The sequence below is a fragment of the Cotesia typhae genome, unplaced genomic scaffold (assembly GCF_013202065.1).
Source record: "Cotesia typhae breed Kobodo isofemale line unplaced genomic scaffold, CoteBio_Ctyphae contig_20, whole genome shotgun sequence".
Lineage (NCBI taxonomy): Eukaryota > Metazoa > Arthropoda > Insecta > Hymenoptera > Braconidae > Cotesia > Cotesia typhae.
In genome coordinates this window covers 6,168,727-6,190,854 of record NW_027423725.1, presented here as the reverse complement: position 1 = coordinate 6,190,854, position 22,128 = coordinate 6,168,727, and the positions used below count along the sequence as shown (strand labels likewise).

At 30.8% G+C, this 22,128-nt stretch overlaps 2 protein-coding genes across 4 annotated transcripts in view; one reads left to right on the top strand and one right to left on the bottom strand.

Annotated features, from left to right (window-relative positions):
• The window catches only part of Syt7 (Synaptotagmin 7), a 335,513-nt gene that overhangs the window by 106,480 nt on the left and 206,905 nt on the right, over positions 1-22,128 (bottom strand). The gene's annotated exons all lie outside the window — the stretch shown is intronic.
• On the top strand, positions 21,684-22,085 carry LOC141538244 (uncharacterized). Its single transcript, XM_074259623.1, has 2 exons — positions 21,684-21,982; positions 22,057-22,085. Exons 1-2 carry the CDS (start codon positions 21,703-21,705, stop codon positions 22,083-22,085), a joined length of 309 nt encoding a protein of 102 aa, XP_074115724.1. The 5' UTR covers positions 21,684-21,702.

The following is a 22,128-nucleotide window of genomic DNA, read 5'->3' as shown; positions in this document are numbered from 1 at the left end:
TCAGTTTATTTCGGAGGAAACTCGAGTCCACCTACTGACGACACTGGAGGTCGTCTCATCCTAATTCTCCAGACCCCTTTATATTATTTAGGGCCGGCTCTTCTCAAACCGCGCGGTTACGAGGACGTAACAACTAAATTAATATAATAAATTGGTGGCAGCGGGGGGATTCGAACACACTCCGAAGAGGACTGGCGCAAAATTTTTTTTTGTGTATAAAATTCAACATCGATCTTCATCTCCGAAAGTATTAATTCACCATCAACTCAAAAATCAAAATTTCTTTTCTGGGAACAATCAAAAAAAAAAAAATATACACATCTTCAAGAAAAAAATCAACGAGAATAAATATATAGAGTGATACAGTTAGTGAAAAGTTAAAAATCAAAAATCAGTGAGAAGTTTTTGAAAAATTTATATAATCTATAATTTTCTTTTGCTTAATTATAAATAAAGTATATCAAAACAAATTAAAAATAAAATTAAATTAATAATAACAACGAATAAAATAAAAGATTATTCAACAAACAATAAGCAAAAAGAAAAATAAAAACCATCAAATTGTAAAACAAGTGAATCATCACCATGAATCTACTTAAAAACTTCAAGCAGAAGCAACTACAGCCAAGCAGTGACGACCTAGGACAACAACGATAAGAGCCAAGCAGTCCAAATCCAACATCACTTGAGAGGCAGCTCACGAATCCGAAAAAGGACAACCCAAGCATTTAAATATAATTAACGACATAAGAATATACAACGAAGTAGTAAGTCATTTATTAATCCGAATTTGTTTCTCGTCAAAAATTGCAATTTTTTTTCCCTTGTCTGCCCACGCAGTATAAATTTTTTTTCTCTTTTCAAAAAAAAAAAAAAAGAAAAAAAATTTTTTTTTTTCTTTCTCTTTTCCCTTTTTGACTTGTTTTAAATAAATCAAAATGACTTTAGATAACGATAACGAAATGGAAACCACTATATTAGAAAGTAAAGGAAAAATAGCAGCTTTAGAAAAAGCTATAGAAGAACTGTTAGATGAAAGAGAGAGAATGAAAAGCGACTTCGAAAAACGTTGCGACAATGTAATATTAGACAGACTTAATCAATTTAAAGCTGAATTAAATTCACGACAAAGTACATCAACACATATTAGTAATAATAATAACGGTATAAATTATAATAAATTCGATCTTTTCATAAAAACTATTCCTGAATTTGACGGACACACGATCCCAGTACAATCATTTACAGAAATATGTAGAGAAGCAAAGAACTTTATAACAGACGTAGAAGAAAAAGTACTAGTACGATTATTAATATCAAAATGTAAAAACGGACCAATAGTCAGACTATTAAACGCTAATATAAAAACAATAGACGACTTAATTTCAACATTAACACTAAATTACGGACAGAGTAAACCTATCTCAGTTTTACTAAACGAACTAACACAATTTAAACAAAGAAAAGACGAGAGAGTTATAGATTTTCATAGTAGAATAGATGAACATTTAAGAAAAACAATCCTAGAAATTGAAAATTCAAAATGTAAAAACTCGAATGAGAAAACGATAATAGCGACAGAGACAGCAATTCAAACATTTTTATCAGGACTATTCCCGCAAATAGCATTATATTTAGGACAGGTAGAATATAACGACCTTCAGTCAGCCGCTACCGCTGCTCGTGAAGCAGAAAGAAAATTACAATCGATGAGCAATATTAACTCTATGTTTCAAACCTTTAATGACACAAATTGTCATGCTATTCAAAGTACTCCTAATACAGACGTAACACACAAAAACGACGACAAAATTAAACTTAAAGATAACATTATTAATACAAACAAATATTGTTCAAATTGCAAAAGAAACAATCATAATACAGAGGATTGCAGATTTTTAAAGTTTAAAAATTACAGAAACTATGATAGCAATAACAGAAATAATCGTAATATGACAAGTAACAATTACAATAATAATAATAATAACAATAAAAACTACAATCGTTATAATAACAATTACACCAATAGTACAAACAATATTTACACTAGGAATAATAATAATCCGGTCAATGGTAATACGAATAATAATAATAACGGACCCCAAATACAATGTGCGTACTGCAGAAAGATAGGACACATAGAAAAAATTTGTAGAAAGAAAATTTACGACTATGGTAGACAAGCAGGTTTAAATGTCGCACAAACAGTTCAGGGAAACGGACAAATGTTTCCCCTTCCAGGCTCTTCAAGGGGAAACACCTCAACGCAACAGAGCCAGACCCAAAATTAAATACCAGAATACCCACAAAAACATACTTCGTAGGCGCAATGTCACCAGATTATAAGCCTACCTCAATAATGATAAAATCTAAAAATATAATTTCTAATTACGGGAAAATTCTATTAGACACGGGATGTAATTTAAACCTAATAAAATACGGGGAAGTCAAACATAAAGATCTAATTGATGAATCATATTGCTATAATTTAAACGGAGTATCAGAAGCAATTACTCTAGGTAAAATAAAAATACAAATTTTTAATACAGAAACAGACTTTCACGTAATACCTGACGACTTCCCCCTAGATTATTCAGGTATATTAGGAATGGAATTCTTACGCGAATACGGCGGAATAATAAACCTAGTAGAAAATACGGTTACGTTTACAAAGTTAAATAATTTAGAAATTTCATTGACAGAAGGAGAATATTTTGTTTTAAAAGCTCGTACTAAAACAGCAATGTTCGTTCGGATAGATAGTAATCTCAAAGAGGGATACGTGCCTCGTCTAGATATGGGAAACGGTATATTTGCCGGAGAAGCATTAGTGAGTAATAGAAATGGGATAGCTTATTTGTATGCAATAAATACTCTTAGTGAAGATGTCAAAGTAAAGGTGCCAACAATCTCCTTGTACCCATTTGGAACAAGCGAAGAAGATAGCACTTACTTATCGCAAGATGAAACGGTTCAACAAAGCGATAGCACCATGGCCAGGGAAAATCGCGTTGATAAAGTTATTAGTCTCTTGCGTTTAGAACATCTGAATGAAGAAGAGTGCGAAGAAATAGTTTCAATTGTTGAAAAATACGCAGACCTCTTCAACATTCCGGGAGAAAATTTGCAGGCAACCACAGTGGCTGATCACATAATACCCACGAAAGATGACATCCCAGTAAATACTAGACAATATAGACACCCACCCGCGCATAGAGATGAAATCGAAAGACAAATAACAGAACTTCTTTCAATGGATATTATAGAACCATCAACTTCACCGTATAATTCACCTCTTTTCATAGTTCCAAAGAAAAAGGATTCAAAAGGAAACGTAAAATACCGTCTAGTTATAGATTATCGAAAAGTAAATGATAAGACGATTGGGGATGCATACCCATTACCGCTCATAAACGATATACTCGACCAACTAGGAGGAGCTATGTACTTTTCTACTTTTGACCTGAAATCGGGTTTTTATCAAATAAAAGTTAACAATAGGGACAAGCATAAAACGGCATTTACGACCCCGCGAGGACACTATCAATTCAATAGGATGCCTTTCGGACTCAAAAATGCACCTGCTACCTTTCAAAGACTAATGGATTTAGTACTTAGAGGTTTACAAGGTGTAGATCTATTCGTCTACCTGGACGATATAGTAATCTATGCGCGTTCGCTCGAAGAACATAGAAGTAAATTCGAAAAGTTAGCCGAACGTTTACGTAAAGCGAATCTAAGTTTCCAGCCCGATAAATGCGAATTTTTAAGAAAAGAAGTGTTATATCTAGGACATCTTATTTCTGCCGATGGAGTGAAACCAGACCCAGAAAAGATAAGAGCAATCAAAGATTACAAAACTCCTACAAATACCACTCAAGTAAGAGAATTTCTCGGACTTGCGGGTTACTATCGACGTTTCATAAAAGATTTTGCAAAAATAGCGAAACCATTATCAGACCTAACAAGTAAAAACGCGAAATTTGTCTGGACACAAGAACATCAAGAAATCTTCGAAAATTTACGTGATAAACTATGCACGGCTCCAATATTACAGTATCCGGATTTTTCAAAACCTTTTATTTTAACGACCGACGCATCAAACCACGCAGTAGGAGCAATTCTTTCCCAGGGTAAAATAGGTGAAGATAAAATAATAGCAGCAGCCTCTCGCGTCCTAAATAAACATGAGAAAAATTACTCAACTACAGAAAAAGAAATGGTTGCAGCATTATTCGGGATGAAAACCTTTAGACCTTATCTTTACGGTAGACAATTCACACTCATTACGGATCATAGACCATTAGTATGGGTAAATTCAATGAACGACCCGACCTCACGCGTAATGAGATGGAGAGAACGTCTAAAAGAATCCGACTATATAGTACAATACAAGGCAGGAAGAATAAACACAAACGCCGATGCTTTATCTAGAAATCCAGTAGAAAATAAACGGGAAGCATACCCAATAAAATTTAAATGGCGTCCCACAGGGAAACCAGGAATCGCAAGACTCAGAACGTCTGACCAATCCGGCCCCGAACCAGTACTAACAAAAAAATCAAAAATAATAAGTTCGGAAGAAAACGAACCCGAGAACTTACAAATAAACAAAAATAAAAATAATAATTCGAAAAACATAGAAAAATTGATATATTCGGAAGAAAACGAACCTGAATATACAAATAAAAAAATAAATAAAAATATTACCACCCCAGTGCACAAGGATAGTAACAAAAACATAAAAATATTACGCGACGAAATTATTCATGCGGTAAAATTAGATAATTCAGTAGAAAAACAATCAATGAATAAATCATCTCAATTACCTGAAGGATATACTCAAGTAATGTCAAAACCTACAAAGGGACAACGAATATACAAAATAATTAGCAGTTCCACAGACGAGCAGCTAGACCAAGTGAATGACCCTTGGAAGATCGAAGATAAGAATAGGACTAACTACCCTATGAAACTACGGTCAGCAACAAGGCGAGAAAAGGAAGGAAGAAGCAACAAAGAAGATAGGCAATATATCCCTTATAAGAAAAATAAAAATAATAATAAAAACAAATATAAAAATAAAAATAACAAATTAAAAATAACCGATAAAAATAAAATAAGTATAATTCAAGAAACCGATGAAAATATCGCGGATCAAAATAAATCCAGCTTAGATAATAGCGAAAAAATTATAGAACAAAACTTAAACAAGAGCAAAAATAGTATAAGAAATTTAGAAATATCTCAAGAAGAATTAGAAATAACAAACTCAAGTAATAAAACACAGTCAGAAATCATAAATAGTAATAAATTAGAAGATAATAGGAGCGATAAATTTAGCATGTTAGTTAACGCGAGCAAATTATCCGATTATTCCGATAAATCATATTCATCATCAAACAGTGATCCTAGAGGAGAAAAATTAAGAAAGAAACTAATCAAAAATAATACAAATAACTTATCATATGATTCTAACACAACAGACTTCGGTTTATCCTACCTCAAAGAACCAACAGAGACTATCCCATCGGATCAAAATCCACTACCCCAAACCTCTCCTAATAAAATTAATGAAAAAATCCCAGACCCACAAAACCCGACCCAAAATAATACAGGAACACAGACTCCTCAAATAAAATTTAAAAATACAAGATCTAAAAACAGATTTTTACCCTTACAATACAAAAGAACACGACAATACGCAGACTTTACACCATCACCCATCTCGCGTACTCATAAAAAAATAAATAAAAGCATAAATAAAAAAATTTTCAAAATAATTGACAGTTCGGACGACGAATCAAATACGGATGAATCAGAAATTATTAATTCCAAAATATATTCAAATAATTCAGATAATATTAGCACAGATTCCCCCATAGAAACAATTCCCATCATGACAACAAATCGCGAAAATGATAAGGGAGGAGCAGTACCATGGTCCTCAGAAGAAAGTGGAGACAGACCCCAATACATTACCGTAGAAGCAGTAATCGAAAACAATAACAATCAAAACGATATTTCAAATTCAGCACAATCTCATACAACAACTACACCAAACGAAAACTCTCAAACATTACACACACAGCACACATACAAGGACGTAAACAAAAATAATATACAGACACAGGTAGAATAAAACCCTCCACCCTTACGCAGGTCACAAAGAACAAGAAAACCAAAAACATGCTCTTGTGAAACGAACACGGACTCACACGTACACACACACAAACACATACCTCACCAAATCAGAAAACTAATTAACAAAAATCAAATAAAACACAATAAAATTACAAAGAAAAACCAAAACATAAAACTACCAGACATAATGATTACTTTAGAATCTCTAAAGGATTCAAATAATTACGATAAAACAAAAGAAACAAAAATTAATAAGAGATTGTCATCAATACCCGAACACATGGATCGCGTTAATAAAATAATAAAAGTACTTAAACAAAGCAAACAAAACAAAAACATAAGAAAATCAACACAATCAAGAAAACAGAAAAACTCACACACTCACATACAACCTGACCCCATCATCCCTAACGATTTAGACTCAAATAACAAAATATTAAAAACAACAAGTAAAAGTCAACAAAAAGACAAAACACAGACACCAATACTCATACAAAACACACAAAGCCGACATACAGTTACACAATCAGAAACAGAAAATCCCTGTCAACCCATTCCAAATACGCCAATCACAGACTCAGACGTTAATAAAATAATAATAGATAACACTCAACAAAATATTAGCCAAAGAACATATAACTCAACTATATTAGAGTCAGACGAATTCAGACAACCTTCCCTAAACCTTTCCAACATAAATCCAACAGGAATTACAGACTCAAATAGCGAAAATTCATTAGAAAACAGTAATAGAACAAGAAATAGGATTAAAAACAAAAAGAAAAACAAATCAACAAGTAAAATAAATAGTTTATCAATAAATAACGATTCCACTGACAACGAAGAACAAATAAACAATAACGAACAGACAAAATCTCAAAACAAAAAGAAATCACAGACAAACAACACAAACAGAATCCCAAGAAACGATAATAATTTAAATAACGACAAAAGAAACGACTCAGATAGCTCTACAGCATCCGAAAACTCAACAATATCAAACGACTTTAGTAACGAAAATATCTTCGAAACAAAAGACAATCTACTAATGCAGAAAAACAGTTATCTATGCTTCATTAACGCAGATAGCACCGTATCTAGTGAAATAGGGAGAAAATTAATTAGAGTAGGTCATTTAAATAAATTAAATCCAAATATTAAACACGATATCGGAGACATAATAAAAATGGGTTCTTCAAGAAGAAAAGTTATAGCTTTAGTAACACAAAATCATGATAAAGAAAAACAATTAGAATCAAATTATTTAAAAGCGTTCAAAAACTTGAAGTCATTTCTTATAGATAATAATATCAAAACAATTAGTGTATCACAAGGACTCAGTAACTTAAGCGAAGTAGTTTGGTCAAAAATTAAAAGTATCATTACAAAAATTTTCGCAGGAACAGAAATAAAATTTACTATTTGCAGAGAATTAATCATAATACCCCCCATAGAAGAAAGACATAGAATAATGTTAGAAAACCATGAACCTCCTATGTCAGGACACAAAGGTGTGACAAAAACATACAAGAAAATAAGACAAAGATATTTTTGGGACAATATAAAAGTACAGGTAGAAGATTTTGTTCGAAAATGTATTAGTTGCCAGAAAAAGAAACTAGTTAGAATAAAAACTAAACAACCGATGGTCATTACCGACACATCAGCCCAAGTTTGGGATAAATTAGCTCTAGATATAGTAGTCCCCAACAAAATTTCAGCTAATGGTTACTCTTACATCTTAACCATGCAAGACGATCTATCAAAATTTTGTTTTGCGATACCATTGATAACAATGACCGCGAAAGATATCACAGAAGCTTTAGTTGAACATTTTATATGTAAATTCGGTTGTCCAAAAGTCATATTAACAGATCAAGGTCAAGCGTTTATAGGAAAAATAATGACTTGCTTAGCAAAAACTTTTAAAATTAGACAAATAAAAACCACAGCGTTTAGACCACAGTCAAACGGCGCTCTTGAGCGTAGTCACCAAGTTTTGACTGACTACATTAAACATTATACTAGCAGAAACGATTGGGATAAGTGGTTACCCCAAGCTACATTAGCATATAACACTAGCGTACACGAAGGTACAAAATTTACACCTTACCAACTAGTTTTCGGTAAAGAAGCCCGATTACCCTCAGAATTTTCTTACCTTGACGAAATACCGACCTACGCAGACTATATCAAAACTCACGCGACCAGACTTTTAGAAACTCAAAAGATAGCCAGAGAAAACCTAGAAAAAGCTAAACAGAAATCAAAAATTCGATATGATAAAAATATACATCCAGTAAAATTTAAAATAGGTCAGAACATATATTTAGTTAAGAACCAAAAGACGGGAAAATTTGACGACAATTATTTAGGTCCTTATAAAATTACCGAGATATTCCCAGATAAAAATGACATTGAAATAGAAATAAAAAAGGGAAAAAGAAAAATAGTTCATTGTGACAGAGCGAAAATTGCACATTAATAATAGTATAAAAACAACGCAGATAGCGAAAACAACTACCATAAATACACTTCTCTTACAGGAAGAAATGGAAGCGTTCAAAATTCTTTCCATCTCGCCGATGCTAACCACAACGACAAATGCATTCATCGCATACGATTGCGGAGCAGCAGCTACAGACTTTACTACATTGTCATTAATCAACATAAAAGAATGCGAAAAACCCCCACGACTTAGAAAATACATCCCCATCCAGTCAGGATGCGCAAAATATAACCAAAATTATACCGACAACCCGAAACAAAGAGTGAAACCACGCGCAGGAACTACCCCACTCTTACAAAATTTTTTTTCTTTTAACGCTCCCCTCAGATAAAATTTTTTTTATGACAAAAGAAATAAAAAGAGAAATAATGAATAATTTTTTTTATATACAAAAATAACTATAAAATAAAAAGAAGGACATCTAAAACAAAAAAAAAAAAAAAATAAATAAATAAATAAATAAATAAATGAACATTTAAGCTTCACAGCGATAGCAAAGAATTACCGATTCAAGCAGCAATAATTAAATAAATAACCATAGATTTTATTGTTCAAAAAGTACATAAATTTTTTTTTAGCCAAGAAAGATGATAATAATAATAATAAATTAATGAATTATAAATAATAATATAATACATAATAAATTGTAAACTAAATTTTTTTTTCTTTTCAAATGACAGTTGAGTAAAATACAAACTTAAAAGATAACAGAGATAACGCAAACGTACATGTATTTTCTTCCAAAAATAAGAAGATTATTGTCATTAAGGTTTTAAAGAACTTTAAAAGAAAAAGATAAACATAAACTTAAACGTAATATATAAGTAAAAACAAATAAAAGAGGATCATTGTCAGTAAGGTTTCAGAAGAACTTAAAAATAAAGATAATAGCCCTATGGCAGGTAAAGCAGTTATCGCAGAACCGTCGGAGTATCTCTTAACTCACAAGGGACGCGAGCCTACTGAGAGGGAGAAATCTCCTAAAATATTTTTTAATATAATTTAACGCGCGAAAAACATATTTTTTTTCTCATAAGCATAAATTGAGATCAATGCCACCTAAACAACAAACGGGATGTTTGTCTAGAGGGAGGGACGTGTTACGTCCCCACCTGCATTCGCAGATGTCTCTGATAGCGAATACGCGCGCTAATTTAAACTCTAACAATTGTACAATAATTTCATAAATATTCATTTTTTCATAAAAATAATGTTAAATAATAAGTAAAGAATTCCAAACGTTAAACATTAAATACTAAGAAAATGATAAGTAAAACTCAGCCAACACCTGAATAAACAGATTATTTTTAAGTTCACATTAACATTTTCTTTCGAAGAATGTTAATGGAAAAACTAGAATGATTCAACAAGCAGTAGAACAAATAAGCTTAAGCTTAAGTTGTTTTTAAGTTACCATTAACATTCCAACAAGGAACGTTTAATGATAACACAAATGTATAATAAAATGTAAAGGGAAACTAGAGTACAGTACGCGGCAACATCAGAAAGTTTCACGAAAAGAATGTCCTAAGTCAACAACAAACAATTACGTGGACTAGACTCTGGAGTGGCATCAGCCGATGAGCCAGCTCACCCTGATGACGCAGGAAGCGTGAACTCCAAAGTCTAGAACATTCTATATTTTCGAGAACCTGATAAGCAACCCTACTCCTACAAGGGCGCGTCTCTTGGGGAGTCTATAAAAGCGAGTTGCATCGGGAACTTGGGGCCTTTTTCATAATATCATTAAGCTACTAAGTACTGCTCTAGAAACCGATAAACATTACACTGTACGACGGTTTCCCTCCTGATAATTAAATTGTATCGCATTACTAATTAAATAAATCGGAGACTATTAATTTCAAATTAAATCAGTTTATTTCGGAGGAAACTCGAGTCCACCTACTGACGACACTGGAGGTCGTCTCATCCTAATTCTCCAGACCCCTTTATATTATTTAGGGCCGGCTCTTCTCAAACCGCGCGGTTACGAGGACGTAACACAGAAATCAAAATTTGAAATTGGAGTTTGCTGATATTTGTACCAATAATAATAAAAATCGAGACAATAGGTCCCGAATTTCTTTTGTATCCAAAAAAAGTTAAAAATCTTTAACATGTTCGACAGTTCAGGCTAAAAAAATGAATTGGTGTTACTATTATTCCAAAGTTACAGTTACTTTGAAAATTTTCTAAACAAAAAAATCCAATGAGATTATGAAGAATAACCGGTTCATGATTTATGAACTATTAAATGACCAGAAAAAACTATGAAAAAGATTATAGTTTCAATTTAGACCTCGAATAACTTCAAAACCTTTAGAATTATCAAAAAATGATAAGTGACCTTTTTTGTAGACCGTTAAATTTTGCATTAGAAAAAATATTTTTTGATGTGATTTGTTGGTTAGTTTATGACGTAAAAAATTCCAAATTAAAAATGTAACTTTTCCCATGTTATTTTCCTTTAAAACTTTGACCGTCGGGGGGCGCGGGTTAATATTAAAATTAAGAGCTATAACTTGGCATGATTTTTTTTTTATAGATTTTGAACCGATTTTGAACTATCGTGAAAAAAAATTTCAAAAAACCCAACGTAAGGACCACCCTAATATATATATATATATATATATATATATATATATATATATATATATATATATATATTAAGGTGCTTTTTTTTTTCGACTATTTTTTTTTTCGCTCCCATCCCGAAATTTTGTTGGAAATATACCCAAAAAAATTCCCTGAAAGTTTGAGCCCTTAATATTAATATTAAGTACTCCTACACAGCGTGTGAAGATTTCCCATTTGAAATATACAAGAACTTTCATTTTTTTTTTTAATTTCTATAGCTCAGTGGCATTTCATAGCATCGCTTTGACCATGGACGAGTTTTTTTCAGAATTGAATGCTCTACAAAAGTGTCCATTGTCGCGAAGTCGTAACTCATACTGGTGGGGTAGTACAGACCGTCAAACCGAATTTCTCATAGAATTCTTGTTTTTTCACTCATTATCTCATAAATAATAAGACATACAGAAAAAATGTAAATGATAATTTTGTAGGAAATTCTATTCTCTACAAAAAAGGTCCTTACCACGAAATCACTAAGATCGATATTTTCTGAGATATTAGTCATTGAAGTTTACGTAGCATTGAATTTCCACAAAATGTTGAATCAAATCTTAAAAAATATTGATTTTTTTATTCGTATCGTAATTATAATTAGTAATTATTTAGTGATTAAGTTGCAAATTCAACGAAAAAAATTTTTAATTGTATTTTTCTGAAGTTTTTTTATTTGTAAATAAATTACTAAGATATCAGGTCTATGTAACTTTGAACTTAACTACATGTATGATCAAATACGATAAATTAAATATTTTACACCATTTTCTTTATGCTGTAAGTTGATTTAGTACACAGTTTATGTTGCGAACGGTGATGCTGTACTGTTTGAAAAACTTTTTGTCGTTCATCTTGATTGCGGGTGAAAGCTTCATTGAATCTTTGAGTCAGAGCTACTCCTCGCTCAGCAGTATCATTTACAACTTTTAACTTTTTGAATGTTTCAGAACACTTTTGGTACTCAAAATTTGATTCCCATGTATGAAATTCAGAATTTAAAAATTCATATGAAAGGTTAAACTGTTTAAAGATGAAAACTGAATTTGGTGTCACAAAATCACTGATGTTTTTTTCACTGAGTGAAGTAATTGTTTTGTAAGGCTCTGAGTAATGCTTATTCGATTGCTTTATAGCGGGAATACCATTAATTTTTTTCGCAATTTTCAATTTTTCTTCTGGTAATACTGCATTATCAAACAGCGCCAAGCAAGCAAGTTGTTCATGCAAATACCATAGATGTTTAGATAATTTTTCAAGAGCTGCATTAGCGATTTCCGGATGAATTTTTCGATGTTCGATAAGATCTTTTACTAATTGTAAGTCTGAGTTTGGGGCTTTTATCGCATATGGAGCAGTAAACCATATTTTCACGTAAAATAATACAACAAAAACACAAATTTTTCGCAATGCATCTGTTTCTTTCGCTGGTACTTTAAACTGCTTACGAAATAAATATATATCTTGAAACAATAAAGAGCTTTTGAAAGCCATCTTGCATGGTGACTAGCGCCAGGGGCTTTAAATTGAACTTTATCACCTCCACCACCTAAAAAGATACTGCTTAGTTCCAGTAATTCTTTATAGTCGTCTCTTGGATGATGATTCTTATTGAAAAATATGAAAAGAAAGAAAAATAAAAAAGTGAGAAAACTGTAATCATTATCAGTAACCAATGGGTTTCTTTGATAGTGAATGATAATGTAATTAGTTAAATTTGTAAATAAAGTTAATGAAAAAATACACTTTGTAAAATATTCGAGCAAAAAGATATTTGAAATTTATCAATTAAAAACTTAAGTCCTTAATACACACAAAAATGTGTCAAAAACTAGTTCATCATTTAAATACACAATTATTAATGTAAAATTGAATTAATTCATACCTTTAATTGATTGTCAATAAAATCGAGAATGTCTTTTTTTTTGTCGTTCAAAATGTCGGTAATATGTTCATCATTGGAACCGATTTCATATACTACTTTATCAATGTTATCCCAATTATCTCTAAATCGTTTGAAAATAGGTACATTTGGACCATTTGTGGCTGGCCAAGCAACCTCTGCTACATTTCGTAACATCAACTCTGACGTATGATGACGACAAGCAAGGTATAATAAATCACGACCAATTTTTTTCTCTAGTAAAGGACAAGCACCTTTTTTCAACGAGCTGTAACTCCGAATAAAATGATCGCAGAGCAAAAACAGAAAACAAGCAAATAGTTGCTCTAAGTGTCTAGTTTTCAGATACGATCATGACAATTTTTTATCACGTTTAAGTCTGAAGAAATCCTAAGAAAACTATAAAAAAAAATTTTCCAAATTTTTTCTTGTCTAAAAAAAGGTCTACGGGCTTCAAAAATGTTTTTTCATTCTTTTACTCAAAAGCTCTTTTAGAAAATTTAATGCCCGTTTATTTGACAGAATCAAAAAGCCTGTGAGATGATTTGCCGCGGAGTTATCGTCATCGAAGCAAAAAAGTTCTTTTTACTTTTGATAAATAATAACTCTGGGAATAATGATCGTATGTGAAATCAAAAAGGGTTTTGAAAACTACACGATATTTTCTATGAGATACAGTGAATTGTTTTTGACGAGAAAATTTTTTCTGAATTGAAAAACTTTGGAACTTGGTATAACTTTGGATAAAATGGATGAACGAAAAATTTCATGGGTAATTTTTTAACCTTAAAGTATCTCCTAAAATCCCTGGAAAATTCAAAGTGCTGCGATTTTTTGTTCCATAGTGTCCCGAAGCTTCAAATTTTTGTTTTCGCAAAAATCGCCATTGTGAGCAATTTCTCAATTTTTATTTATTTTCTTGAAATTTTTGTTTTTTTTTCAAATTTCTAAAAAAATCAATCTTTTGATCGAAAAATAAAGATTCTTAAGAAAAAAATCTTTTTTCATTGAGATTTGGATTTTCAATTAAAAAAATTTTTTTTTGTCAAAAGCCATTCTCTGAATCTCATAGAAAATATCGTGTAGTTTTTAAAACTCTCCTTCAATTTCTCATACGACCATTATTCCCAGAGTTATTAATTATCAAAGTTAAAAAGAACTTCTTTGCTTTGATTGACGATAACTCCGCGGCAAATCATCGCACAGGCTTTCTAATTCTGTCAAATAAAAGGACATTAAATTTTTTGCAAGCGTTTTTGAGTGAAAGAATGGAAAAACATTTTTGAAGCACGTAGACCTTTTTTTAGACAAGAAAAAATTTGGAAAATTTTTTTTCTTGTAGTTTCCTCAGCATTTCTCCAGACTCAAACGTGATAAAAAAATTGTCATGGTCGTATCTAAAAACTAGACACTTAGAGCTACTATTTGCTTTTTTTTGTTTTTGCTCTACAATCATTCTATTCGAAGTTACAGCTCGTTGAAAAACACCCAAAAATTTAGACATCTTATTATATCCTTTAATTATTATGACTAGCGTAGGTTTGAAAATGTAATTTAACAATCTGACAATTTACCTGTGTTTGAAGCAGTCGTATCGAAACACATTCCTTTAATATTATCGCAAATATTGCGTGTCGTCAGAGCCTGAAATACGGCTGAAGCTTGACTTATACCTGTGCCGTCAGAAAGCAACGGAGCTTCTAAAAATTTTTCGCCACTTATTCCTGAAATGTGTATCGAGAGCCGTTCTGCTTTTGATGTTCCTTGTCCTGTAGGTAGCATTTTTCCATCCCAATGAACTACGCAAGATTCGTCTATTTCTTCTTTTTTAATTGCATCGACAATTTCTTCTCTCTTAGAAATACGTGCATTGCAAATAGAAGAATAACTCACATTATATTTATCAATATCTAATCCCAGACTTTCTATAACAACTGTAATGATAAACATTGCATCTCTATCACTAGTTCCAGTGCGATCTAAAGCTGATACAAGTTCTGGAGTTAAAATATTGATTTTTTTCTTTTTACGAGGTACAGGGAGTTCATTCTCAAAATCAGAATATGTTCGTTTCAACCCACTGGAATTTGATGATAGACTACAAAAACTTGCTGGCATCGAATGTTGCGATAATTTCATGCCTAAAACAATATTTTCAGAATTAAATAAATAAATCCAATCGATTAAAACATTTTTCAAATTTTGTATTCAGCTTCTGTTATTCAGAAGCAAAGATATTCTTTGAATTGAGTTTCCGTCAATTTTCTCCAATAAAAATAAGATAAAATGATATGTATTTTAAATTTATTGGTTACAGTGACTTCAATTTTTTAATAGCGTGGGGATTTTCGACTGCAAAAAAATCGAAAACAAATTTTTTGAAGTTATACTTCTTTTAGCGCGTTAGATTAAATTAAATAAATTTTGATTTATCTCACTTATTCAGATTTACTTGATAGAAATTTTACCAAAAATGATAGACTAATAATTAGAAAAAAAAGTTATGAATCTAGAAACAACTTTAATAATATTGAAAAATTATATAGAATTCAATTTTCAGAAAATGAGATTAAGAAAATTAGAATTTTAATGCGAATTAAATTTTACAAGTAAGTAGAAAAAATATGAGTCTAAATTATATGAAATTGTTTTCGATTATTAAAAAATGATTGATTGTTGAGCTTGATAATTTATAGTTGTATGTGAGAAGAAACTAACCAAATTCGTCTGTATTGTTCTCATTATCTTCATTTGCTATCTCCTGTTCAGTATCAGATTTATTCTGAAAAGTTTCCACCGGCAAGAAAGTAGTAACGGGCGAGTGAAGATTGCTTTTTCCCTTTTGACACTCATTCAGACATTGTTGCTGCTCTTTTGGCAAATTCTTAACCATTGTGGAATTGGAAATATAGAACAATTTATCTAGTTTTTGGTTAAACTTTTCAACATTCTGTTTTTGTGCTTTCGATCTTTTTTCCCTCTTATGATGTGTCTTGACTTTTATATATTCGGCATAAAATTTTTCCAACTTCGCAAGACTGTGCTGAGGACGTATAGTTGGAATCTTGAAACTAGCCCAAATAGTATTAGTATCGTTAATAACACTAGTAGCACTATTTCGAATAGTTAATTTTAAAGACTGATGTTTATACATAAACAAATTCAGTAAGTCACGATACGAAGGCAGCTTATTACTATTTATTTGGCTTCTTTCAAATCCAATTAAATAATTCCAAGTTTTATTACCAATTTTTTCACTCATTTTAATGATTGTTAAAGTCGATCTAACCTCAAATTTAACAAAGTATACATACAACGGCGTCACAATGATCAATGCACACTAAGCTTTGTTCTTACTCTCGCGGGATTAGTACGCGAAAACAAAGAAAGCGCTGCAATTAAAGGGGAAATTTGTTGAACGCATTCAAGGTCAAGTGAAAGCTCAGTAGTACTACTAAAACAATAAAAATAAATCGCAATTAATCAGTATCACAATACACAGCAACAAAGAAACATCCCATATTCTTTGTAATGATCATACACAATATATTTTTAGCTAGAATTTCATTAAAATTGAATTATTAAATGATAAATTCAAATATTATGGTGTGATTTAAATGAGAAATTTATTTACAAATAAAAAAACTTCAGAAAAATACAATTAAAAATTTTTTTCGTTGAATTTGCAACTTAATCACTAAGTAATTACTAATTATAATTATGATACGAATAAAAAAATCAATATTTTTTAAGAAAAAAATAGTCGCAAAAAAAAAGCACCTAATATATATATATATATATATATATATATATATATATATATATATATATATATATATATATATATATATATATATATATATATATATATATATATATATATATATATATATATTGGAACATAAATTTTTCTTTTTAATGATACATTTATTTATCACCTCACTAAAACCTCTCGGATAAGAATTTTAATCGGTTGAACCTCTAAATATTAATTTTGGACCACCAGCTCTCGGAAATCCGCTTCCTTACAGACAACGTAAATCGTGTTTTTAGTAAATAGAGAGTGTAGAAATTGATTAGGAAGATACGAAGTCTCACGTGTTGCCAGTAATAATTCTTTCTTTACTTACAATACGCAGCGATGATTAGAATATTTGGGATGATTGTCACAGCAATCCTTGAACAATAAATCTCTGAAGGTTTCCGTCCTTCAAAGGCCTCAAGGTGAATATGATTGATGTACGATGAACAACTTATTAACTGATTGACACACACAACTTAATTTTACTAATTAAACACGTGTATTCGGTCACGATAAATTATAACTTTATTATCATCTATTTTATCAACAATAATGAATAAATGATATGATTACACAATATAAACTTAGTATTAATACAATAGAATTATAAAATAGGATGTATGAATGTAATAGATTAATAGGATGATTTGGTAGCGTGTAGCTAGTTGGGGGTTGGATCGAAGTCTCCTCTATAATTTTCGGACTGGACGCGTCGTGGGCGTTCATCCCCACTATTTCCCGGGATTCCTACCGTCAGGAAAAATCAATTAAAATTAACCCAGTGTCGGTAACGAAGGTTTTCGGGCGGCTAATTGAAGGCTGATAAGAACTGGACAATATGTAGTGTCTCAATCCCCACCGCCAAGCCGAAATTACCCGTCCAAGAACCCCAGGTACCGAGCTGGACTTTGATTGAAAAATACGTTAGCATGAAAGAAATAAATCAATGTTTGATTAGAATTATTGGAAATAGTATTCACTTGGGTAGGTGACTGAATTGATGAAATCTGAGTATGAGTGGCAAGTAATCGCTTGTTAGGTGATAGTATGAGTGGCAAGTAAATCGCCTGTTAGGTGATGGGATGAAGTGGCAAGTAAATCGCCTGGATAGGTGATAGGATGGATAGGTGGCAAGTGAATCGCCTGATTTCGAATAATTAGAGAATAATTCAATAAATAGATTAATAAGAAATAAATAGAAGTAAGTTTTGAGGATGTTAACAGTGACGGTCAAGCCTAAAAATGATTCGGGTCCTTCAGTATGGATTAGACTTCTCTCCGAGACTTCGATCGCTTTAGGGTTGACCTGACAGTAGATAGTAGTAGATAAAAGCTGTTAACATAAAGAATAGATTGAATTATAACTAAATAAATAAATAGTGTTTAAAATTGCTTGATCTGCTCTGCTACTGCTGCTGTAAACAAAGAAGATTACTGGCATAAATTTTTGAATTAAATGTTGATGAGTGGTATTTAATATATATATATATATATATATATATATATATATATATATATATATATATATATATATATATATATATATATATATATATATATATGGGTCATTCCATGCCAAATCAACAAATTTATTACCTGACCTCTTTCGATTTCGCTAAAAATTTTCTATCTTTTTCTACCCCCCGAAAGACATTTTTCAGAATTTTTAAATATTTTTTTTCCAAACTCAAAAAAAGTTACGAATTTTCGAAAAAAACCGCTCTTTTTTTTTTGAAAATGCTAGAACTTTTTAAAAATTGACCGTTTGGGAACTTTTTTTTCAAAATTTTTGTTTTTAAATGTAGTTTTTGAAAAAAATATGAAAAAATTTTCAGAATCCCAGATATATGAAATATTTTAGTTTTTTTGAAAAAACCGTGATTTTCTCAAAGTTGGACCATTTTTTTTTTTTTTTTTTTTTTCTAAAAAAACTTCAACTAATTCCGCAGTGATCGCCGCATATTTCAGGATGTGATCGCTATTGCTTCTAATTTTTTTTACTGTTTAAAAAAAAAGTTTTTTTACAATTTAGTTTATTTTTTTTTAACTTTTCGGCCAAATTTTTTTAGCTTACTCGTGAAACTTCAGAAGTTGAAAAATAATGTATCTTTCGAAAATTTTAAGTTGTTATCTTCCAAAATTTTTTTTTTTTTTTAAATTAAGTGATAATTATTAGGGTGGGTCAAAAAAATCGAATAATTTATTTTTGACTTTATACTCTGAAAAATAGGTTCGTAGACACCTAAAAAGAATTCTCTCCAAGTATAAGCTCTTAATTATAACGGGAAGGTCCTCCGCTTTGCGGGTTTCTATTTTTTTCGAATAATCAGATAAAAAAATTTATATCTCGCTTCCAACTGCTTGGAAAAATATTCCGTGGCATAGATTTTGTGAGAAATTGAATGCTTTACAAAAAAGGTCTCTTATGACTTTTTCAAAAACTCAACCGATTAAAAGATATTCATAGTTGAAGTTTGGCTATTTTAAGGAAAATATTCGTTTTTATTATGAATTTTATAAGTCGATGAAAAAAATTATTTCGGATTGCGGAACTCATGATTTTGTAGGAAATTTACTGCTCTACAAAAATGGTCTCTTATGATTTTTGATTAAGTGAAGCCGTTACGAGATATTCATCGTCAAACATTAACGAATATCAATATTTCCAGTTTTTGATCAATAATTCGATAAATTTTAATTTAAACTATGAGTTTCAGGAAAATTTACATAAATTTGAGTTTCGATCGATAAAGAAATGTTATAAACAATTTTTTTAATATTGTTTTCAGTCTTGAGCTTGTTTGATTGCATTAAAACAAGAAATTAGAGCATTTTTTCGACATATAGCCAATGATTAGTTTAATTTGAAGTGAATGACATATTTCTTTGTCAAATTTAATATGAAAAGTATTGAATCAAGTAAGAAACAACCAGTATTTAACTTTTTTATAGATAAATGTTTTATTCAATTATCAATTGCAATATAATTGTCTATATTTTTAACATAACAGTACGCTATTACTATAAATAATTTCTTTTATTACAATTTGGGAATGTTTTTGATGTTCTTTGACAACTTGCAATAAGTACTGGAATTGTTCTTCATTTTTGTCAAGCATTGATTATATTCACTGACTAATGCAACAGCTCGCTCTGCTGAATCATTGACAACTTTTAGTTGTTGAAAGTATTCTTTATTTTCGAGATAACTCTCATTAGTAGGCCATAATTCAACATCGACATCAAGAAAGTCATACGGTAGATCGAAGATTTTGAAAAGATTTAATGACTTTTTAGACACAAAGTCACTCAGAGTTCTCTGCGCCAATGAATTCAAATCTTTTTAGCAATTACAAATCTTTTAGCTTTAGAATCTGTACCTTCACGAGTATTAACAGCTTCAACAATACTTTTTTTTCCTTCTAATGGAACGCCATCGTCAAACAGTGATAAAATGGCAAGTTCATCGCTCAAATACCATAAGTGCGAAATCATTTTTTCACACGTAGCTGAAGAAATCAAAGGATTGATATGTTTGTACTCCAATAAATTTTTCATAAACTGCAAGTCATGATAAGCAGCAGTTGTTGCAGAAGTTGATGAAAACCAAGCTTTTAAATACAATGTGACTATAAAAATACAGAAATGACGAAGACCATGCAATTCTTTCTGAGAGAGTTTGAATTCATCTCTGAATAGATACATTTTCAAACTATAAATGGCCTTAGCCATCCATCTAGCATGATGAACAGTACCAGGACGTTTGAAAGAAATCTTTTCTTGAGGCATTTCTCCAAGGAAAATCAATGATAATTCCAATAATTCTTTATCTAACTTATTATAACATTTCTTTATCGATCAAAACTCAAATTTATGTAAATTTTCCTGAAACTCATAGTTTAAATTAAAATTTATCGAATTATTGATCAAAAACTGGAAATATTGATATTCGTTAATGTTTGACGATGAATATCTCGTAACGGCTTCACTTAATCAAAAATCATAAGAGACCATTTTTGTAGAGCAGTAAATTTCCTACAAAATCATGAGTTCCGCAATCCGAAATAATTTTTTTCATCGACTTATAAAATTCATAATAAAAACGAATATTTTCCTTAAAATAGCCAAACTTCAACTATGAATATCTTTTAATCGGTTGAGTTTTTGAAAAAGTCATAAGAGACCTTTTTGTAAAGCATTCAATTTCTCACAAAATCTATGCCACGGAATATTTTTCCAAGCAGTTGGAAGCGAGATATAAATTTTTTTATCTGATTATTCGAAAAAAATAGAAACCCGGAAAGCGGAGGACCTTCCCGTTATAATTAAGAGCTTATACTTGGAGAGAATTCTTTTTAGGTGTCTACGAACCTATTTTTCAGAGTATAAAATCAAAAATAAATTATTCGATTTTTTTGACCCACCCTAATAATTATGTTTTTGTTTCATATTTGTTCAATTTTTTTGTACTAAAAAATCACAACTGCAGTATTGAAGTGTGCAGAAAAATATCCTCAGCCGATAATTTTTAAACTGTCGTCTATCGGTAAAAAAGAGATCATCTCTACTTTATTCTGTTAAAATGAAGGTTATGTTAAAAGAATAATCGTATCGTTGATGTGTTCAAAGTGTCACAAAGATATAACATTATTAAATAAATTTACACAGTTTGACGGAGAGTTCTTTTTATCGAATTTTTGTTTACAAGTGATTACTATGCCAAAGTTTCACGATCGATGTTGTAATCCACATAATTTGGAGAACCATCGGAAAACATCATCTTTGCGTAATGTACCACAAAATTTAGCTAATCGATACAATTTGTCAACTGTTGATCGAATATGCAGTTCATGCTATAAAAAATTACTTCATCATTACGCTGAAAGTCTTTCTGATGAAAGTGATGACAATGAACCCGATGAGCGTTCTGAGAATGATGAAAATATTCTTACCGGATCTATAGAAGTTGATAATTCCGGAGGCAATAACCTGACAGGTATTTTTGAAGCTTTTATGTTTCGATGTTCAACTATCATTGTTCTTTGTATTTTCTATTGATTATTTTTTTAGATCCAACAACAAGTGTTGGAGAATCATAAATTCAGCAAAGTAGTTCGTCGTTATCTGAACTCAGTTTGGAAA

Bases quoted from the DNA above. Each gene is read 5' to 3' on its own strand.
- LOC141538244 (XM_074259623.1), top strand. From the start codon at position 21,703: ATGCCAAAGTTTCACGATCGATGTTGTAATCCACATAATTTGGAGAAC. The intron at 21,983-22,056 runs GTATTTTTGAAG...TTATTTTTTTAG, and splicing joins CGGAGGCAATAACCTGACAG to ATCCAACAACAAGTGTTGGA.